Raw genomic sequence first — 22,109 nt, 5'->3', positions numbered from 1 at the left:
CATGCAAGGAAGTGGGGACTCTCTCAGGTCAATACCCCAGGGCCAGTCAATTGCTATCAACCTAACCTACCACACTGGGATTTTGTGAAGATATATGTACAGTTGTACCTTGGTTGTCGAGCACCTTGGTACTCGTTGGTTCTGGCTCCCGAACGCCGCAAACCAAGAAGTGAGTGTTCCGGTTTGTGAATGTTCTTTGGAAGCCAAATGTTTGACGGGGCTTCCGCAGCTTCCAACTGGCTGCAGGAACTTCTTGCAGCCAATTGGAAGCTATGCCTTGGTTTCCGAACATTTTGGAAGTCGAACGGACTTCCAGAACGGATTCCGTTTGACTTCTGAGGTACCACTGTAGTAGGCAGAAGGAAACCGTGTTTGCTGCCCTAAGCTTGTTAGAAGAGCAGCATAATGGTGAAAAAACAAATGCTACAGTTTGCTCCCACCCAGACCCTGCAGCTCAGAAACTCAGTAAGTCAGAATACCGAGGCCCAGAAGCAAAGAGGTTGAGCAATTTTCAGCAAAATGAGCAAAAGAATGTGTGAAGAATTGAGGATTGAGGATTGAAGGTTGAGGATGAGTTAGTGGAGAATTTAGGTTTCTTGGCATAGTGTCCGTGTTTTCAGCTGTGCACAAAACTGTAACAGACACTCAGCAGAAGAGATTCCATTCATGAAAACATAGGAAAACTAATATACTTGATCTGACTAATGGTCCACCTTAACTCAGCTCAGCATCGAGTCAACTCAATTCAGCATCTAGTCATCTCATCTCAACTCAGCTCAGCCTCTAGTCACCTCAACTCAGCACCTGGCCTCCAACAAAACTGACAAACAAAAATCCTGCAAAATGAAATGCAAAATGAGAAAGATGTGCATTCTATAGTCTACTCACTTAAAGTGCCCATTGGGATGTGGGGTTTGCCGTGAGGGAGGGGCTGTATCATTAGACCAGGCTGAATTGAGGGCGTTCGGACAACGGGGGCATGCCGGGGAACTTGGATTGGTGCAACCTCCTCTTCCTCTTGATCTGGGGCTTGAACATCCTCATTCTCCAGGGACTGGGCAACGGAAGACGTGGAGCTAACATCATCCAAATCTTCATCGTATCTCAAGGACAGGAAGGCTGACTGGGAGAGGTTGGCTGAAATTGTAAGGCAAAGAGGGGATGAGAGCAACAGGAAAGCCTTCCTGATTTGGAAGCTTATACAGTAGCTTTGAGGGGGTGGGTGGTATTTCTTTTTTCATAAAATTTTTATTGGTTTGCCACAGAAACAAAAACACAGAGACAATACAAAACACAAATACAACATACAACAATTACAAACAAACCTAAACAGAAATAAATCTAAGCCGGAACACCAACATCCCTTTACTTGTTACACACAAAAAAATTCTTGTTTCGAATCTTCTTGGGGTGACTTCCCCCGTTTTCTCTCCTTTGCTTTCAGTTCTAATTTACTTTAATAACATCCATCTTTAAATTTAAAATCCGTTATCATTAAAATAACCAAATAAACTTCTTTACATTTAATTTACCTTATAATACAACATAATGCTTCTTAAATCAAATATTAAATCTTATTTTACTTAAACTGCTGCTGATAATCAATCACATATCTCTTCACTAGTTCAAATCATTAAATCTTAACACACTATCTTCAGGGTACCATGATGAGCCGTCCTAATTATATTTCTAACATTTTCACCCTATCCCTCTTCTAACCATTTTCCTAGGAAAAGGGTGGTATTTCAGAAGGAAGAGTCATGGAACAGGATGTGGTGGGATATTGGCAATCTGATATGTTGAGGTGCCTTTGCTCTGCCCCAGCAACTCCAAGATTAAAATTGGCTTTGATGGCACACACGGTCAATACATTTAAAGCACATGGGACCTGTAGCTGAGAATTCTAGCTCCAAGGGGTAAACCATAGTTCCCATGCTGCTTTGAGGGAGGGTACATGTTTAAAATGTATAGTGTGCAAGCAGCTTTAGATTAATTTAAAACAGAACAAAACAAGAGAGAGGCAACAGCACACTCGAGCAAATCCCAAGGATTGTAGAAGGACAAAAACAACAACACCCCAACAACTCCCAAAGGGGAGCCCCTCCAAAAAGCAGGCCAATGAGGACCAAGCATGGTCAGTGGAGATACAGAATGTCAAGTTGTCAACTAAAAAAGAAATATACAAAATGTGTTGGCAGGGAAAGGGATAGTGAATTGGTCTGATAGAGCCCCTTGTAGCTAGTAGAGCAGGAAGGCATGGCTACCCTGAAAGAGGACCCCTTGAAGAGGAGAGGAGTATATTGCAATGCTTTGCAGCTGGCTCCACCTAATGGCAAAGGCAGGCTATTGTGTGTGTCTCTTTGTTAGGGGGAGGAGCCAGTTGGAAAAACAACTTTGCCAAGTGATTTTCAAGTCCCAGAGGATACCTGGTGCAGTTGTCCTTACGGGCGGCACCTTCCTCTTAGACAGTAAATTCCTCAGCTGGCCCTGATTCACAGGGGACAGTTTGCCTAGAAAAGAAGCAAGAAGGATGATTATTTATCAAGCATTGCCAGTATGGACCCTTATAATCCTGCAAGCATTCAGTTTCAATTGCAAATCCTTACATCCATTAAAAAAAAAGACAAGAAGGTTTCTAGCCAACTGAGTTCTAGAGCAGATCCATTTAAAAGTAATGGACCGATGTAAGTCATGCCCTACTATTTCAAAACATTTACTCTGAGCAGGAGTAAATTAAATGTTAGGAGATACCAACTTGCTAGTTACACATAGAGCAGCTTGTTGAACTCAGTTTCCCAGATGTACTGGGAACACTTTATCAAATTAATCTGAAAGCCAGCCCATGGATTTGAAACCAGTAGCAACCACCATGGACTCTCTCCTCCACTGAGAAAAGCTTCCCTCAACCTGGCACCCTCTGCAGGTTTTGGACTGCAAGTTCTGCCAGCTCCTGCATGCTTTTGTAGTCCATAACACCCACTGAAAAAGTGGCCATAGATAATTCTCTATTTTAGGATTAGGTATTTAATATAAAAGAATGGTTGCAAAGTGAAACAAGTTATGCATGCTAGCCTTGTAGCTCTCTTCATATGAAGTATTTGTAACAGTTAATCATAAAAAATAAAATACAGATGAAAAATTATTCTTGGGGGGGCGGGGCGGGTTGTATGTGATGTTAGACCTACTCAAGAGCAGATCCATGGAAATTAATGAACATGACTAACTTGGGTCCACTCCAAGTACAATTTATCTGCATACAATGTTTTGTTCATTTCCTCCTTTGCTTTATTACATCACCATCAAACCAGAAGAAAAATCAGTCCTCATAAGTCACCCGGCCCAGTCTTAAAAATGCTGGTGGAATCTTCATGGTCGATTTCTGAAACCTTGTGATGTTAGGGTTTTTTGTTTTTTTACTTCACACTTAGCACACAAAAGCAGTTGTTTTATGGACAATACTGTTGAAATTATTGCTGCGACTATATTCTAACGTGTTTTATAGCTTCACTATGCAGGAAAAAAAGCAGGATTGAGGCTCGAAGAAGAGACTCAAGCTAGACAAAAATATATCATTATTTCATACAGTGGTTGGGTTCACATGTTAACACTACGCCAAACCATGGTTTAGCATGAATGTGCTGGCTCCTGCAGAGCAGATCTCAGTTGCTTTGCCAGTCTTTTTAGGTCAGTTTGGTAGAGCAGCTAAGCCAAGGGCTGACTCAGCTTGCCTTCTGAGCCCAGGATTGCGATTTGGGATGCTCTTCCTTTACCACAATCAGTAGCCAAGGTGCCACACTATGCTGAGCTATAAGGGGAGGAGTGGAACAGGTGTGAGCTCCTCTCTGGGATCCAACGTGCTGGTTGGGACCGATGGGAGTTGTAGTTCAGCAACATTTGGAGGGCCATAAAGTTCCCCACACCCGTCGTAAGTCTTAGTGTGGTTTACTCTGATGTACAAAAGCTTGATAAATTATTATACAGTAATCAAGATGGATTATTATCTCTGTGCCTTTGTTACACAGAAAACAAACCCACACACATTAGCCCTACACAAGGACAGGACAACAGACCAATGTAGTCACTACCTGGTGAAGTCTTGGTGCAAGGTTGAAGCGTAGCTTTTGTCAAGGCATTACTTAGGCTCTCCAGTTCACTGTCAAGGCTGAGTTGATGAGAGTTAGAAAAGGAGGGAAAGGGAAAAAACCAGAATCCAGACATCAATCAGACCCTATTTACTGTTTCTGAAGAACTCAAAAAGCATAACTAACGTTGGATTCTTGGCACAGCAATGAGCCGTGGCAGAAATGTGTTCTCAGCAACTTAAAATTAGCTAAAGGCAAAGCTAAAATATTTATGGGGATGAACCCAACATTACTCCTACTTAGAGTATACCCATCTAAATTAATGGACATGGCTGATTTAGATAAATTTCAATGGCTCTACTTGGAATGCAGCTTGGCTGAATACCAATTTTAGCTCAATTTTTTTATACACTGCAATATGATTTTAGTTCATATACAAACCAGGGGCATCTGCAGCAACATTTATCAAAGCTCTTCCTCAGATGATGGAAAAGAAACTGAAGCAAAAATTGTAATACTATGATGAGGTGCAGAGGAAGGCACTAAGTTGCCAATGCATCTTACCTATATGCTTACCGACACTTAGAAGAGGAAAAATATGTCCATATTTTAACAATAATATACCACTTAATTGTAAATGGGACCTCTAAGTGGCATACAAAAAGTAAAGCAAAAACAAAAATTACATTGTTTGATTAACCACACCCACCCACACACACTGCCTGATTGTATTAAATAAAACCTCGAAGCTGTTTAGAAGAAATAGTAAAATTAGCAATACAAAACCCTAAACAAATTTTAAAACCTTTTAAAAGAAGTAACATTAGCAATTAAAGAGAGATTAAAGCATGTCAACATCTGTACATTTGGAGATAGATAGAATGTCAACATTAATTTTATTTTTTTTCTTTCTTATTGTGGATTTTAATTTTTTTTTTAATTCCTGTTTCTATATGTCTGGACAAGCTTACCTAAACAAAAAATAGGAACTGAAAAGGGAATAGTGAAGGCACCTGTCTGCTATCATTAAACAAGAAGTGATAGGACAGCATCCTCCTGTGATGGTTAGTAGGAAAAGAAGGCTCCATTGCACTTGTGGGAAGCAGGTTAGGCCAGTGGTTTTAAAACCAGTGTGCTGTGGCATCCTGGGGTGCCTTGAATGACAGGAGAAAAACTGGCCTCTCTCCCTCCTCTGATCCCCTTTCACATCTCTGCCTCCCAAAGGCTTGCACAGTTGTTTGTTGCAGCAGCCCTGGCTACAAGCTCTCCAGCAGAATGGTGCCTCTAGGGCTGGCCGGGGGGTGGGGGGGTGGGGCTGGTTGCCAGGAGCTGAGGCAGCCTCAGAGTAAGCAAACAAGCGGGCGAGAGTGCCCAGCCAGCCAGCCCACCAGCTCTTGCTGTTGGGAATGGAGGGACAAGTAGGAGGCTGAGCAGGTAGGCATTGCACTGGCCTTTCTTCTGCTTGCTGTGTGCAAGGCTTGCCTGGAAGCTGAGTGTCCAGCGCCGAAGGGGAGCTTTTCCACCATGCAAGCCCGGCAGCGACCACTGTCGCCTCCCAAGGTGAATAAGGGGCTGGCCTCATGTTCACCCTTGGCCAGTCTCAGTTGGTCTGCTAAGGCTGAGGGAATCCTCTTCCCAGGTCGCTGTGGGGCAGCGTAAGGAGGCACCTCTCTTTGGTGTGGGGGCGGCTGCTCAGTGGTGGTGGAAGCTGCTGCCCAGATGACTCCCAAGGAGAGGGGAGGAGGCTGAGGAAACACTCCACAAGGGAGGGTGTTTGGGAAAGGGTGAGAGGATGCTAGCCCTTCAGGCAAGGGGTGACATAACTGGGCTCCTGAGCCCCACAGGGGTGCTGCAGAAAGAATGTAATTGGTCAAGGGAGCCGCGGATTCAAAAAGGTTGAAAACCTCTAGGTTAGGGGATCCAGGACAGGCCACATGGCATGCACACACTGAGCTCTGTCCTTCAACAAAGGGAAATGGGGGCTGCTACCATGGCTTCCCCAAATCCAAGCAACCAAAGCCTGAAACAACCACTTCAGTTTCCCATAAACTGCCGGCATTTACTGTTTCATTATTATTTTTTTAACCCAGTAGGGAATCTTTGACCCTCAAGATGTTCTGAGCAATGACTCCCACCATTCCTGGGCTATTGGCCAGGGGAAGATGGTAGCTGTAGTTCAAACACATTTGGAGGGCCAAAGGTCCCTCACCACCTGTTTTATAAGAACTCTTTATGTAGGCTGGCTTCTAGTGAACTCAGCTACTGTAAATATTGAGTAGAGAGGGGCCTTTTTTTTTTAGCTCGCAGCTCTTAACCATGACGTTATTCTATTTAGACATTTAAGTACATATGGAGAGAGAAAAGCAACAACTCACAGGAAACTAGTGTTTACAGGCATATTCCTTTGAGGAAAACTTAACTGGCCGGCAGGACATGAAGATCCACCTGCATAATCAGTTACAAGAGGTTGGATTCCAAGTTCCGTGAGTGGAATCTGCTCATGGAATGGACTTTTCCATCTCCTTCCCTCTAACTTGAGTCCCTTACCCACCATAAAAGCTGCCCTGATGTGTTCTTCTTTGTGGGGAGGGGACTCCCATAGTATAGAATGTGGTACTTGGGGATGGGGAAGGTGGTGGTGAAATCGGAGCACCTCAAAGCTCCCTGGGCAAATGGAAGCACCTTCTAGACGTGTAAAGACATATGACTGTGCTCAGCATAAAGGATAGTGGGATACAGTTTCTAACAGAATCCACGGACTATACGTCACCATCATTCAAACTGAACAGAGGAAAAGATTTTCAGAAAATGTTTACTCAATGATATTAAACACACACAGAGAGCTGGATGGGGCTGGTGATGGGTTGGAGGAGTGTGGGGGTGGGGGTGGGGGTGGAACATGGCTCAACACAGGTATCTGTTTCAGTCCACAATCCCTGAAAGCTCAAAAGCCTACTTAGTTTGTCCCACTGCCAAGTTCTCTATTATTCACAGCACCCTTTGGGGCCTTAAGCACTAGATACACGCTCTTTAAAAAAATTATGTATACATACTCACACACGCACAAGCTTTCCATTCCATCTAGATCCAAACACAAGGAAGGAAAATGTGGCTTACATCTAACATTAGACCCACTGAAATTAACAGACATGACCAACATAGATCCATTAATTTCAATGGATGGTGTTCAACTCAAATAGTAGACCTTTTGAAATCAATGGACCTAACTTAGTCATCTTCATTCTTTTCAGTGTCTACACTGAGCAAAACTTATGGTAGGTTGGACACAATGCTCCTTCTTTGGCAAAGCTTTGGACCCAGCACTCAGATGAATCAATGCACTGCAGGGTGGGAAAGCAAAGCTGCTTGGGGGGGGGGGGTTCTTGAGCAACGCCCACCTTTGTATGCTGCTGCTGCTGGAAGAGGTGGTAGTGGATAGGCTCCACCGTGGCGTCTGATTGTACAAGCGGAGCTCCTGCAGGCTCCCCACCAAATTCTGCAGCCGTTTCAACTGCTGGTCAATAATCTCCCGGTTATTGGTGAGGGCGTTGAAGAGAGTCTCGCGCTCAGGTACCAGTAAGCGCCTATTTGTAAAGGAAAAACCAGAAACCAAATTTCAACAGGGAGGGGAAGAGAGAGAGGCAAAAGAACAGAGAACAATACAACAAAAAACAATGTGAACATTTAAAGAAAAATGTCATATATTAAAACAGTTAAAAGGAGTACCAACACAGATGCAGACTGTAAACGGTGGGTCAGAGAATAATGCTACAAATATATGCAGATGGAGACCACAGGAAGGGAGTGCTTGTGTCCTTGAATGCTGCTTATCGGTTTCCTACAGGCACCTGGTTGCCCGCCGTGAGAACAGGACGCTAGGCTAAATGGACCATTGGCATAAACCAGCAGGGCTTTTCTTATAAGAACTGAGGAATTGGAAGGGACCCAGAGGGTCATCTGGTCCAACTCCCTGCAATGCAAGAATCTCAACCCAGACAGTCCCCTCATCCAATTTGAAACCTGAAACTGGACTCTGCTTAGCTTTGAAAATGTGCCAGCAGTTTTATTGCTGCACTGACTGGGATTTGTTATTATGCTAGATTTTTATGTTGCAAACCGCACTATGATATTTGAATGAAGGGTGTAAATAAATAAATAAATTAAATGTCCTCTCAAAAGGCTAGTTGGAATAGGAAGGTCTTCAACAGGCGCAGAGAAGGAAGCAGAAAGGGTGACTGCCCTTGTATTGCAGCAGAGGATTCCATAGAGCAGTCCCCCTACACTAAAGACCCAATTCCTACCTCATAAGGATCTCCTGGGTTAGATGATTATGCAGAGGAAGCCAGACCGACCATATGCTGGGAATGCTCTAGCGCCAGACTTCTGATCAGGAAGCTGGACTAGAAAGTGGCCTTCAGGTTCCTCCTCCAACCATCCCTGAGGTTAAAGGATGGCAAATGAGGTGAACCTGGAGCCTGAACTATCCCTTGAGTGAAACTAGTAACCTGATATTTTTGATGGGAAACAGGGAGCTCAGCCTTGAGAAGACACTTGGCTTTTTGAGTATCAGTTAGCTAAGAAGTAAGCTTTAAAACTCACTTCTGCTCTTTTTGCTGTTCCAGGTGCCGATCCCACTCCAAATCCAGGACATCATTCACATCCTGAACAGCAAATTTCACGTACTGGTGTAAGCGCCGGATTTCCTGCCCAGAAAAAAAGAGGGTGGGGAATTTAGAATCATTTTTAATCCACTCAGGACACTATACGTGTGTGTGTGTGTGTGTGTGTGTGTGTGGTTTCAGAAATTATTAAGATTATCAAGAGTTTACAACTATACCAATTTGGTTTCCTTCTGTGGTTAATGGCAGACTGTGATCTATCTAGATTTCAATGAGGCTTCTGGCACCCAGTTGAGGAAAGGTGGGGCAGGATGCATATATAACCAAAGAATTAGTGCAAACAACCTTGGAGGAGGCATTCATTTAAAAACATTTCTATCTTCTCTGACCCGGCTTTAGCCTTATTGGTGATTGGGCAGTCTGAAGATACTAAAATAGTCCAATCGGAAACTTGCAGCTTCACATCTGGAACTAGCCAATCACTGGAAGACACTGGAGCTTTTGGAGAAAAGCTGGTTGGCTGGGATTTGGGGGAAAGCATTGTTAGAGGGCTTGACGTACCATAGTAGAGTACAAAGCAGTTTGCAGAAATAAAGGATGAATTTGAGAGAATCAGGATGTCTTTCTTGATTTATGTAAACCAGATTTATGTAAACTAGATTTATGTAAACCGTATCTGCCCTCCCTCAGCCTTCACTTCACTCTGCTGCATGCCTAGACCTGTCTCAAGTCTAACTCATAGTGGTGCTGAGAGGGCAAAGTGAACCTTCAAGCATTTTGTATATTGAAAAGAGAAAAGTATACTGTGAGAAAAGGATGCTGGGCCAGACAGGCCTTCAGTCGAATCCAGCCAGATTCTGCTTATCTATATCACGTTACAGATCTAGATTCACATGTTTATTCAAGCAACATCAACTCAATGCCCCATTTTAATTTAGATGTGGCATTTGGGAAAGATGATTATTGCCTGCAGGGGGCCTGTTGGAGCCTCTGGTGTGCATGAATGATTGAAAATTGTCCCCAAAAAGGCTTCTTTAGTTTAATGAATGTGCCTGTTCCACTGGCTTCAGAGCTCAGCAGGGCTGCGGAAGATATTGATTTGCTGGCTGCTACACTTGTAGGGAGAGATGGCAGCTGCTTTTGGCAAGGATGTGCTGCTATTTTGAAGAGCATTGTCAAAAAAGAAAAGAAAAAGGGAGATGCTAGCCACCTTTCCTCGATTTTAATCTCTTAAAGCGAAAAAAGAGGCAGTATTATCCGTTACTGGGAATCGCAGGTAGGGACAGCGCAGCTGCACTCCAGTCTTGCCTGTGGGCTTCCCACTGGGGCACCTGGTTGGGCACTGTAAGAACAGGAGGCTGGATAAGGTAGGCCTTTGGCCTGATCCAGCAGGGCGCTTCTTAGAATGGCAAGGGAGTTATCACCCAAGGGCAATAAGAGATTAACTAACACCCTGACCTTACATTCAGCCTTCTAAGGTACTGTTTTAATTATGGTTCCTGCTCAGAGGTCGCACCCCACATTATCCTCATGCACCCAAGCTGTGTCAATTACACAGTACCAGCCAAGGCTCAGTTCAATATTTTACAGTTCAGCACGACAGGGGAGAAATAGCTTGTTTAACTTCTGACATCCCAGGGGAGGAGAAGCGCAAGCTGAGTGAGGTGAAGTCTCTCGTTCGAAAAAAACCTTTTCGCACATTGGCAGGAACTTCCTGCGGCAGCCCAGCATTTACAAGCCCATTTGGCTTCCAGCCTCCCCATCCGTGAAATTAACTGCAGCAGCTCAAGTCCTTGTAAATCATCACAGTGAGCAGCACGGCACTTGGTAGTGATAAAAAAAAATCCCCAATGATGAACCCACTTTTTCTTTATAAAAATTGGGTTAGAATTATTAAACTGGCACTTCATTACGAAAACTCTGCACTCCATGTTTGAAGATGGAGGAAAGAAAAATGTTGGGATGACGACATTGGCTTAAAGAACAGCCTCTAGGCCAGCAGGCCAACAATTTGCCCTTTAGAGAATTGTACAACAGAGGCATTGCTCACCCCAGGAACGTAGGAAGTTGCCTTAAATTGAGTCAGGCCATTGGTCCATCTAGCTCAGTACTGTCTACACTGACTGGCAGTGGCTCTCAGGGGTTTCAGGCAGGGAACATTCCCAGCCCTACTTGGATATGCTGGGGAGTGAATCTGGGACTTTCTACATGCAAAGCAGGTGCTCTACCACTGGGCTATTGATTTCCCCCTAAACATAAGGAAGATTCTAGTCCTCATGGTTCTTAATCAACAGGCAATTTACACAGGAAGCTGCCTTGTACTGAGTCAAACTACTGGTCCAACTAGCTCAGTACAGTGGTACCTCGGGTTACAGATGCTTTAGGTTACAGACTCCGCTAACCCAGAAATATTACCTTGGGTTAAGAACTTTGCTTCAGGATGAGAACAGAAATCGTGCGGCAGCAGTGTGGCGGCAGCAGGAGGCCCCATTAGCTAAAGTGGTACCTCAGCTCAGGTTAAGAACAGTTTCAGGTTAAGAACGGACCTCCAGAACGAATTAAGTTCTTAACCCGAGGTACCACTGTATTGGCTACACTGATTGGAACACTTCGCCAGAGTTTCAGACAGGGTTCTCTCCCAACTCTACCTGGAGATGCCAGGGATTGAAGTTGGGACCTTCTGCATGCAAAGGATATGTTCTACATCTGGGCCATGGCCACTTTAGCAAAAATAATAGGGACTGTCAACCGGTAGTCACAAAACCCAATCCAGTCTACAAATAGTTTCCATCCAATCTGGGGAACTGCACATGTATTCACAGAGAAGCAGTACAGTGTAATGGAGAACCTGTGGTTCTCCAGATGTGGTTGGACTCCAACTCCCATGAATCCCAGCCAGCCTGGCCAACAGTCAGGGGTGCTGGGAGTTGTGGTTCACCAACAGCTGTAAGGACCAAAACATAGCTGCCCTGGGGTACTGGATAAAGAGACTGACTAAGACTAGGGAAACCCAGGTTCTAATATCCAAAGACATGAAACTCACAAGGTTGCCTTGGGTCACTCACCATATCTTAGCCTAATCTACTTGACAGGGCTCTTGGGGAAGTAAAAAGAGGATGGGAAGTGATAAGAGATTCATATACATTGTCCAAAGCTCTTACCAAAACATTTCCAAGCAAACACACTTAACTTCTGAGAAGGGAGCAACTAGCAGCAGGGAATGCTTGCTAGAGATTGGAGCAGCCTATATGACACCTCTAACTGGAACAGGTACCATTACTTTGCTGGGGACCATGGGGTTTGGAACTTCCTCTGCCTCCGCAACAGGCATTTTTAATTTCCCCCTGGCTCCCAAAGCTCTGACCCCCTTGCCCTATCAAGGATCCTACCTGAAGCTGAGCTTCACTTTTTGGGTCCAAAGGCCTCTTAAAGAGCAGGTGCAGATACTCAGCGTTGTGAGCTCGCATGTCCTTATGTCTTGCTTCTTCCAGACCTGCAAACCCCTCCAGTAGGCTTGTCTTCAGGAGGCTAAAGTCTGCATGAAGGGACTACAAGAAAGGAACAAAGGGAGAGGGAGACCCACCAGGAAGTAGGTGGATATCTTTGTCACAAAACACGTATGTGGCTTTTCCACAGAAATCTTAATTCATCAGCTCTGGAAGAAAGCTATACAGTTCAGCAGCACAAACCGCCGCCACAAACAGGATTCTACATCTCAGGGGCAGAGGTGGTGGGACCTAACAAATCACAAGGCTTCTACAAGCCGGTCAGCATCCCAGTTCCCTTTCTTTTTTAAATTTTTGGCATCTATATGCCACCCCATAACCATAGCTAAACTAATTAGACAAAACAAAGCACTTAAAAAAACAAAGCCCCAACATAAATAGAACAAAAACAGTGGCAACAATAACATTAGCAACCTGCCCCACTACATATTACTGAAATGAAGAAAGCTTGGGGTAGAAGGTAACCAGGGTGGATTTGGGTGAGAAGGACCGATGGTTCTGTTCAGTTCTGGTACTCAACATTAAAGAAAACTAAGCCCAGGGATTTGTCCTTAAGTGTGTGCCTTTTGCAACTGTTCTGTTTGAATATCAGGATTCTAGCAAAAGCAACAGCAGATCTTGGAAGTCTGCCCTCCCCTGGCCTAGAGGCTTCAACTGTGGCAAACTGTCGGATTCCCTTCCTGCAGGGGTTTGCTTGATGCTGTCGTTATTTTATTTTCACTGCTAGCTCAAATGGGACATTTTATTCCCATTGGAATTTTTAAGTGGTATGCTGTGGGTTTTTGCTCTAAAGTCATTCTGAGAAGTTTGAACAAGTGGCTAAAAATCATTCAATAAATATATATGATTTGCCAAAAGAATAAAACCCAAACAGATTTCAGACCATAGTTTCCAAGCCAGTCACAAATTATGGTTATCAGCTCAGACAGAAGATGGAACTATGCTGTATGCACATTTCTGTCATCTCACTTTTGTCTCTAGCTCAAACAGGTTTGTGGGACGGTTCTCAAAGCCCGGCAAACTTATTTACCGGAGGCAACGCAATGGAGAGCGTATATCTCCTTCAGGAGCACCAAACCCCCTTTCAAACTTCCTCCTTAAGAGTGCGATCTGATGGGAATAGGATAAGTATGATAAATAAGGAAAATACATATGTCATGCAGCCAAGGGCAAAGTGGTCTATTAAGGCACAGCATATTGTTTTCAGCAAATGAAAACATACAATCAATTACAAAACAATGGAGTGAACTAACTACTGTATTTAATAAGTGGGACTTGAGGGGGGTGGGGATCAGAAGGCCATTTCAAACCACTGTGCTTTATGATACTGATTTGGCAACTGTTTCAGGCAAAGCTGAAAATAAAATATATACACAACACAATGAAGAATACAACACCCACCTTGAATTACCAGGGCTACCAAGCAGAGCAGACATGGTTGGGATTGCACAGAAAATGTCACTGTCTCAGTAATAGTAATACCACCATAATCGTCCCATGCAATCAACAGAATAAGAAATTCTTCAATTTGTAAAAAACCTGAACCTAACAAGTAACCCACTCTCAACCCCGAGATAACTTAGCATGAAGGAAAACTTGGTTCTCAACTGGGGGGCTACATCCTCCCCCAAATCCTCTTACCTCTGTTGTCTCTTTGATCTCCAAAAGGAAAGTGTGAAGGTCGTTTAACTCCATCCTCAACATCTCCTCCTCTTCCTCAGTGCCCACTTCGATGGCAGCTTTGGCTGTCCTGCCTTTGAGCTCTTCCATCTCCTTCTGGAAATGTGCAATCTACAGGAACAAGTTTAGTCGTTCATGCATGTTAAATGACGACACACTCAACCGTTGAGAGCTCAGGTTGGGGAAGAACAGTATGTACAGCAAACATGTTGTCCACCGGATGTTGTTGGACTACAACTCCCATCATCCTCTGACCACTGATGAGAGTTGAAGTCCAACTTCATATGGAGTCCAGTTTCAAAGAAAGGTGACCCAGGGAAGAACAGAACATCATAGCTCCAGAAAGCCTCACCTCCTCCCTGATTCCTATGATGACAGGATCTGAATCCTTCCACTGGTGAGCCTGTTTCTCCACCCCAGCAGTGGGTGGTTGCTGCCGGCCCTGCAAGGCACAAATGCTTTATTATTGCTTGATGGGGAATTTTAGAACTAAAATGTTCTGCTATGAAAGATAAAACAAGAAAACTCCTGAATATGTTAATGGAAGAGAGGGAGGAAGGGGGGAGCGTGTGTGTTGAAAGAAAAACACAGGTAAATAAAATTTGTAATCTGCTTGTCTGTAAGGGTGGGTCTGACAATAACGGTACAAAAAATTAATACCAAGGACAAGAAAAATTAAGCCTCCCCAAAATTAAAACCTGCCCCCCTAAAAACTCCTAAGCAACCCCCACCCCACCCCCAATAGTGTTTAGGCACCCTGAGCCACATATCCAGCAGGAGGAGGAGAAGAGTTTGGATTTGATATCCCGCTTTATCACTACCCGAAGGAGTCTCAAAGCGGCTAACATTCTCCTTTCCCTTCCTCCCCCACAACAAACACTCTGTGAGGTGAGTGGGGTTGAGAGACTTCAGAGAAGTGTGACTAACCCAAGGTCACCCAGCAGCTGTATGTGGAGGAGCGGAGACGCGAACCCAGTTCCCCAGATTACGGGTCTACCGCTCTTAACCACTACACCACACTGTAAAATGTCTTCCTTCCTAAATATGCACAGGAGCACACTCTTGGAGTTCACTCACATAACTGAATGTCTCCCTTTCCCAAATCTCCTCAGAGACCCCTTCAATCTTCCAGAGAGAAGCTGTGAGAGATAGAAGCAGCTATATTCACGCAGTAAGCTTTGCCGGATTTGATCCTTGTTTTTGAGATGGAACAATATGGTTCCTGTCAAGGACAGACAGGCCAGCTTCTAATTACCTGGGAAGGGCTCACTTTTGAAACAGCTGAGGAAATCTTGGCCGTTTTCTGTAGCATGGAAGCTGGAGGAGCACTCTGAGAAGGACGCACCACTAAGAGTCCAAAAACAAACAAAATGACTCACAGACTCATGAATTTCAAAGATTACAGGATTTGGTATGTGTGGCTATCTGCTTTCAGGAAAATTGAGTTTATATGTTTTTATGTAGTTTCCATATTGCTGTTTTTAAGGTTGTGTTTTAGTTTTAATGACATGCTGTTTGTTTTTTAAGATTGAATGCTGCTAGATTTTTGAAATATTAAGCAGTAGATCACAGCTCTCCAAACTGTGTGTCGTGGCACATTTGTGTGTCAGCTGCAGTGTGTAGGTGTGTTGTGCGAATGCTCCCCACGCTTCTCCCAGGGCTGGAAAAGAGTTAGTTTAACCTCCAGTTTGCTAGTAAAAAAATATGAATTACTGCGTTGTGAAATGATGCATGTCTAAAAACATGAAAAGTTTGGAAAGCTCTGCAGTAGATAAACACGTTAAATTAAACTGAATAAAGAAAGCCCCCCCCCCAGCAAGAGATACTATAAGTGCCAATCTCCAATGCCTGATGCAACAGTGGGCAGAAATTAGCAAGAATGAGCAGACCACTGTGTCAAAGAGAGCTCTAAGCAAATCCCAGAAAGGAGGGGTCACAGCCAGGCAGTTAAAAATAAAATAAAATAAAATCTGTGTGGCAGCAATAGACATCTTCAGCAAAAAAAGCTAACCACTGTGGGATGTTGAAATGCCAAACTTCCATTTTTGTACAAAGTTTATAGTCCTCAATCCCTGTTTCTCATACTAATCCACATGTAATGCAGTCACAACTACATACGAGGTTTTATCAGCAGAAAAAGGGGGAAAGGGAAAGGGGGAGGGGATGTACCTGCTGAAGAGACTGGGGTGGAAGCCTTGATCGGCGCTGCTGGAGGGGTGCCCAGCACAGTGGACTGGCCCAGAGTCCCAGCAGGTACAGGCTTTGCAGCAGGTGAGAAGGAGAACATACTGGAGCTTTGGCCATTGTTGGCAGCTGGTGTAGAAGATTCTGCAGCAGTGAACCTGGGGAGGGAGAGAGAATAAAAGAATTCATGCCCTTGGAACTAGGAAGCTTCATGGTAGGGGCCTTTTGCAGGTGACTGTTACCCGTAGCTGCATGCAGGGTGCCCTTGGTCACACCCTGTGCCATCAGCACTCTGCAAGAGCAGTGGAAAACCTCTATCCCACAAACGTATTGAAAAATAGCTGCACTATATATTTAAAGCAGTACCAATAGTCAGGGCTTCTCCAAAAGAATCCAGGGAGCTGTTGCTTGTTAAGCCCGCTGAGATAGGTTAGGAGACGCCGGCCTATTCCCTCTCACAAAGATATAATTTCCAGAGTGGCTTAACAATCAATCCTTCTTCCTGTGAACTCTGGGTCTCCTAACAGCTCTCACCCCCCTGAACAAACAGTTCCTAAGATTCCTTGGTGGGTGGACCTGCTTAAAACGGTACTGCTTTAAATGTACAATGCAGATGAGGCGCCTGGTGCAGAACCTGTAGTGCCCCTCCGGGTATTGGACTCCAACTCCCATCAGCCCCAGCCAGCATGTTCCATCGGACAATAGGAACCCTGAATCCAGCGGCACATGGAGAGCCCCACCAACTTTAAAACAATGGGTTTAACACGTTCAAAAACTGCTTCAAAACCACATTGGCTAAAAAGACTCAAAGGGAGACTTACTTTTCTGTGAGGTTAGTTTTGACGGACGAAGTTGACGAGGCAAAACCTTGCTTTAGCCCAGCAGGACTCGTGAAGGGAGGGCCCCCCGCTGAGCTGTCCACGGCCGCTTTATAACTCACGGAACCAAAAGAGAAGGAGGGAGGAGAAGCTGTAATAGGGCTGGACAGCAGAGATGGGGTTGGAGGCACTTTGGAGGTGCTGGTGGTCGGAGAGAAGGGGAACCCGACTGCTCCGTTCAGGTTGGAATCAAGGGGAGGCTTGGGGGTCTCCGACATGCCAGGATACTGCGGCGGGGCATCAGCGGCAGATCTGGTGGATTTCAGAGTGAAGGAAGCGAAAGACAAAGTGGCTGCCCCTTTGTTGGAAACTGAAGATGTGGCTGGGACAACGGCCAAGGAAGCTTCTACTTTTGGAGGAGGAGCAGAAGAAGCGGAAGCAGATGATGGGGGAGTGCTTCCTGGAAGAGATAGGAGAGGTTTTTGTTAAAAGTTACCACGTGTCGTTAGGGGCGTTCCACATCAAATCAACGCAAAAAACAAGGTTTTCGCCACCCACCGTCTTGGATTTTGATGAAACTTTGTGTACACCCCTCCCTTATGGTTGCAAAATTGAAAATAATGCATAATTTTAAATTCTTTTTATCTTTTTCTTGCTAGGTCTTACTTCCTTACGTCAGCATTTAAAGTTTCAGACCAATTTTTTTTTTAGATTGATTTCATGATATAGCCAATTTTAATAGTTTTAAATACCCCAAAATTGAAACAGAAGTCTGCACTTTTGAAAAAAACAACAACCCTGTAATAACCAATATTATTTTAGATTTTAAGATGAACAACTTAGTTTCATTAATTTTTTTTTATTACAGCTATGCATTGTAGGAAAGTTGTACCCAGTAGCCATTTCCCCCCACTGATGTCCAAAAAACGTAACATTTTGTTACAAGACATAAAAGAACATTAATTTTTATTCTTGGTTGAGAAAGAGCATCTTTGTAATAATTTTCACCATCAAAATCTTTTGATTCCATTGTGCCCACACGTTGAAAATTTAGGTTTTCTAAACCTAGTTTTTTTCACACAAAAACCTACATTTATACATTTTTTTAGGCATTTATAAAATCTTTTGAGCACTGGTGTATTTTTTCCTGAAATCATCATCCTCTTATTGAGCTTTGTGTAAAATTTCAAAGAGATCTGATCATTGGTTATGGAGAAAAAAATTAAAAGGTACACAAGGCCGAGGATCTCAAGAGGGACAGAAACGCAGATTTCACGAAACTTTGAAGTGCTATAAAATCAAAACCATTTGTGATAGAGGGAAAAAATTTAAGGGGGTTTCTTTCTTTCAACCATAAGTGAAGGGTGTACACCAAGTTTCATAAAAATCCAAGACGGTGGGTGGCATGACCGCGTTGAACTGACGTGGAATGACCCATTAGGAAGATGCCAGACATCACTCAGGGGCCACAGCTAGAATGGTGTTGTGTGCCAAGACAATTGAGACCACTAAACCAGAGCAGAACAATTCCAGAACAGGATGAGCTAGCTGAGAGGTGCAACAGGAGATGATGAATAAGGAAATGGGGCTGTGCGTCTAACTCAGCCGGGCTATAAAAACAGGCTCCGTTGGAGTTACAGTTATGCAGGCTTGGTGGAAAGCTTTTAACCGTGACTGGGTATATGCTGCGGTTAAAGGCTACCTGCTTCACACTAGCACATTATTTTTCCATTTGACTTAATCTTGCTTGCTTGGACTGGCAGCTGCTGTCTATGGTCTCTGGGCTTGGAAGAAAGATGTGGGGTGATCCAGATAACACACTGAGGCCAAGAGAGGTTCACTGCAAAAGAGAGAAGACCCTCAACTGCCACACAGCTTGGTGTTGTGGAGAGGCTTTTCCACACAATTGAGATGTACCTCAGAGGCACTTGGACTTACCTCCGCAGCTCAGCATGCCATCCTACCAGATTCTCCTTCTCCCATTTAGCCCCACAGGGGAGGGCCAGAGTCAGCACACGTTTTAATTCTCTATCAACACCAGACAAGATTTGTGTACATGCACAGATACATGCTTAGAATACTGATATTAGCTCTGCCATTTAAGGATATGGCAGGCTAGACATAAAAAGTAATGTACCGGTAATAAAAATGCACAATAGATCTTTTCAGACTCACAGATCGGACCTCCAAGATCCCTGCCCAAAGGGCCAACCCTTAAATCAATACTACAATTTCCCAGGTCGGATGGATTTTAATTGAGCTGGGAATTGACAGCACAAGGCCTTCTACAATCCCCCATCGATTTTTGGCAAGGAGCATGTCAGTCTGAATCAAACATCCTGCCGACAAGCAAGCCAAGTGGAGCTGGAAAGAAAAGCCTTTGCCAAAACCAAGGTGTTCCGTATTGACAGGAAATGCAATTACACAGATGAAAAGTGAACAGAGCTTTGCAGTGAACCTTCATCTCTGGCCAAAACGGATAATACACAAATAGTTCTCTTCGCCCTTTGAGTTCAATATTTACTACCAATATACTGACACTATATTGGCAGCTCAGTGGGAAAGAACCTGCATTGCATGCAGAGTCCCAGGTTCAATCCCTGGCATCTCCAGTAGCTCTCCAGGGTTCAGGCAGGAAACATTCCCAGCCCTACCCAGAGATGCCAGGGATCACACCTGAGACCTTCCGCATGCAAAGCAGTGTAGTTCTACCACTGAACTACACTGCTCCCCCCCCCACACCTATTAGGAATATTCCTTATTTCATGTCAAATTGTTGCTCCAGCTAACTGAGTGCTGTCTACACTGACAGGCAGCAGCTCCCCAGGTTTCCAGACCAGGGTCTCTTCCAGCCCCATCTGGAGATGACAAGGACTGAACACAGGACTCCTTGCATCCAAAGCGTAGGTCCAACCAATCATATATGCAAAGTGGGACAGTCTGGTAGCCTCTGCATTGCACACAGAAAGACCCAGCTTCAACCCCCAGCTTCTCTAGGTGGGACGGAGAGAGGCCCTTGTCTGAAACCTTGAGAGATGCTGCCATCCAGTGTAGATAATACTGATGGTCCAACCTGACATGAGGTCTGTTTCCTACTCTCCTATGGAACGCTGTGAAGCGTTCCCGAGACTGCAGCCTTACAGAGGAATACTAACCACATACAGAAAGATCTATTAAGGTGGAAATGCTGATGAGCAAAACCAAAGATTGAAAAGGGAGGATAAGGGGCACAGGTACGTCTTTTTGATCTCAAGTTGTGCATGTTGCTTGCCACACCCTCCTTATCACTCTACACCAGCCTTCTCTGGCACGGTGCCACTCATAAGTTGTTGAATTCTGACTCTCTTTATTCCTGGCCACTGACTGCTGGGAGTTCAGTAACACCTAGAGGGCACCAGGCTGCTCCATTTGCATTCAAAGTGTTTTAGGATAAGTGTTCTACAACCTTGGATACCCGGGTGTTGCTGGACCAAAACTCCCCCCCAAAAGCAAGCAAGCACCTACCGGCTGATTTTGCTCCTCTGTCTCCTTCTGGAGAGAGAGGCTCTGGCATCACAATCAGAGACCTTACACCAGGGTTTTGATTGACCATGTAAAAGGGGCAGAGGACTCCATCAGTTGACAGCAGCAGCAGGACCGGTGCTGGGTCCATGGTTTTATCCTCACCTGCAAAAATGCCACAAACACACACACACCATGACCAGACGTGTTCAGCAGTACCTTCACTTAGTAAGTAGCTATGTTAGAATGGCAAGAGTTTAAAACTTTACAAAGGGAACTACCGTAAGTTCTCTTGAATAATGCGAAATGTATTACGACTTGATTCCATGCATTTCTAGTCCACTTTTTTTACTTATACAGGACACATTCCAGCCAGGCAAAAATAGTGCCAGCTGGGGAGAGTCCCATGGGCCAGATAAAGAGGCCTGGAGGGTCACAACCGGCCCCGAGGTCGCAGGTCTGCCCACCCTGAATAGCCTCAAGAATCACAGTTAGAAGGTGGGAAAATAGCACTTCCAGGTATATTAATAGCATCTTCTCAGGACTAATGACCAGCACTAAAGCTCCCTCTACAGCAGGCGTGAAGAAGCTTTAGCCCTCCAGATGTTGCTGAACTACAACTCTCAGCATCCCTGGCCATGCTTGCTAGGGCTGATGGGAGACATGGTTCAGCAACATCTGGAGGGCAAAAGGTTCCCCACACCTGCTATAGAGACCACTGCTGTTTGCTTTATGCTTAACCCAGGAACAACATTCATATACTTACTAATGGTTATGGGCATGTTGCTGGTGTAATCAATGGCCACGCCTACGGGCAAAGTGTCATCGCTCTTATCTGTGACCGGAAGTTCTGCTCGGCTGGAGTCTTCCAGAACCCACAGCTCCCAGTTGTTCTGTAAGATGGGTTAATTTAATTAGTGCTAGGAATCAGGATCTTGGTCTATCTAGCACAGTATTGTCTACAATGACTAACAGCAACTCCCTACGGTTTCAAGCAGGGAGCCTCTTCCAACGCTACCTGGAGATGCTGGGAACTGAACCTGGGGCCTTATGCTTGCTAAAGAGATGCTCTGCTACTGAGCTATGGCTGCTCCCAATTGGGTCAGTGCTTTGGCAACCTCTGGAATCGTTCCTGCCAGGGAGGTCAACTTGTAATAACAAGGGCTTTTTCCACTTTAAAAAATCACTGTGGTACGTGCAGTGGAGAGGAAAATTACTATTATTGCTTGGTTCATTTATAAAGATTTTTATGTACAACCAACTCATATTAAGTATCAAGGCAGTATACAGCAATATGTACAAGTACAACTGAAACATTATGAAATAAGCATTTAAACGACTGGATAATCAAAAATGTTTAAGCAGCTGCATGGGCCTGTTGGCAAAAAAAGGTATTCAAGAGATGCCTTAAAGTCAAAAGGGTATATCTGTTCCACCATCACTGGCAGGGGTGGGGAAGAGTCCACGGTCCACAAAAGCAAGTGCCTGAGTAATGTAACTGTTAGCAGGTCGGACTTGGACCTGGGAGCCCAGGGTTCAAATCGATCAAGTTCACTGGGCCAGTCCCTGCCTCTCAGCCTAACCTAATAATAATAATAATAATATTTATTATTTGTACCCCGCCCATCTGGCCGGATTTCCCCAGCCACTCTGGGCGGCTTCCAACAGAAATCAAATACAAAAATATCAAACATTAAAAACTTCCCTAAAAAGGGCTGC

The 22,109-nt window shown here is 44.5% G+C and overlaps 1 protein-coding gene across 1 annotated transcript in view; it reads right to left on the bottom strand.

The window, feature by feature from the left end:
• The window catches only part of NUP214 (nucleoporin 214), an 81,207-nt gene that overhangs the window by 44,001 nt on the left and 15,097 nt on the right, over positions 1-22,109 (bottom strand). The window contains exons 10-22 of the mRNA XM_033137052.1: positions 21,157-21,283; positions 20,394-20,555; positions 16,893-17,349; positions 16,057-16,229; positions 15,143-15,234; positions 14,240-14,329; positions 13,849-13,998; positions 12,091-12,249; positions 8,682-8,785; positions 7,481-7,666; positions 4,059-4,162; positions 2,427-2,510; positions 889-1,137 (exon numbers count right to left, since the gene is read on the bottom strand). Coding sequence (XP_032992943.1) covers positions 889-1,137; positions 2,427-2,510; positions 4,059-4,162; positions 7,481-7,666; positions 8,682-8,785; positions 12,091-12,249; positions 13,849-13,998; positions 14,240-14,329; positions 15,143-15,234; positions 16,057-16,229; positions 16,893-17,349; positions 20,394-20,555; positions 21,157-21,283 — 2,137 coding nt within the window. The remainder of the gene's footprint in view (positions 1-888; positions 1,138-2,426; positions 2,511-4,058; positions 4,163-7,480; positions 7,667-8,681; positions 8,786-12,090; positions 12,250-13,848; positions 13,999-14,239; positions 14,330-15,142; positions 15,235-16,056; positions 16,230-16,892; positions 17,350-20,393; positions 20,556-21,156; positions 21,284-22,109) is intronic.

The sequence above is a fragment of the Lacerta agilis genome, chromosome Z (genome assembly GCF_009819535.1).
Source record: "Lacerta agilis isolate rLacAgi1 chromosome Z, rLacAgi1.pri, whole genome shotgun sequence".
Taxonomy (NCBI): Eukaryota; Metazoa; Chordata; class Lepidosauria; order Squamata; family Lacertidae; genus Lacerta; species Lacerta agilis.
This window is presented reverse-complemented; position numbering and strand designations above follow the sequence as displayed.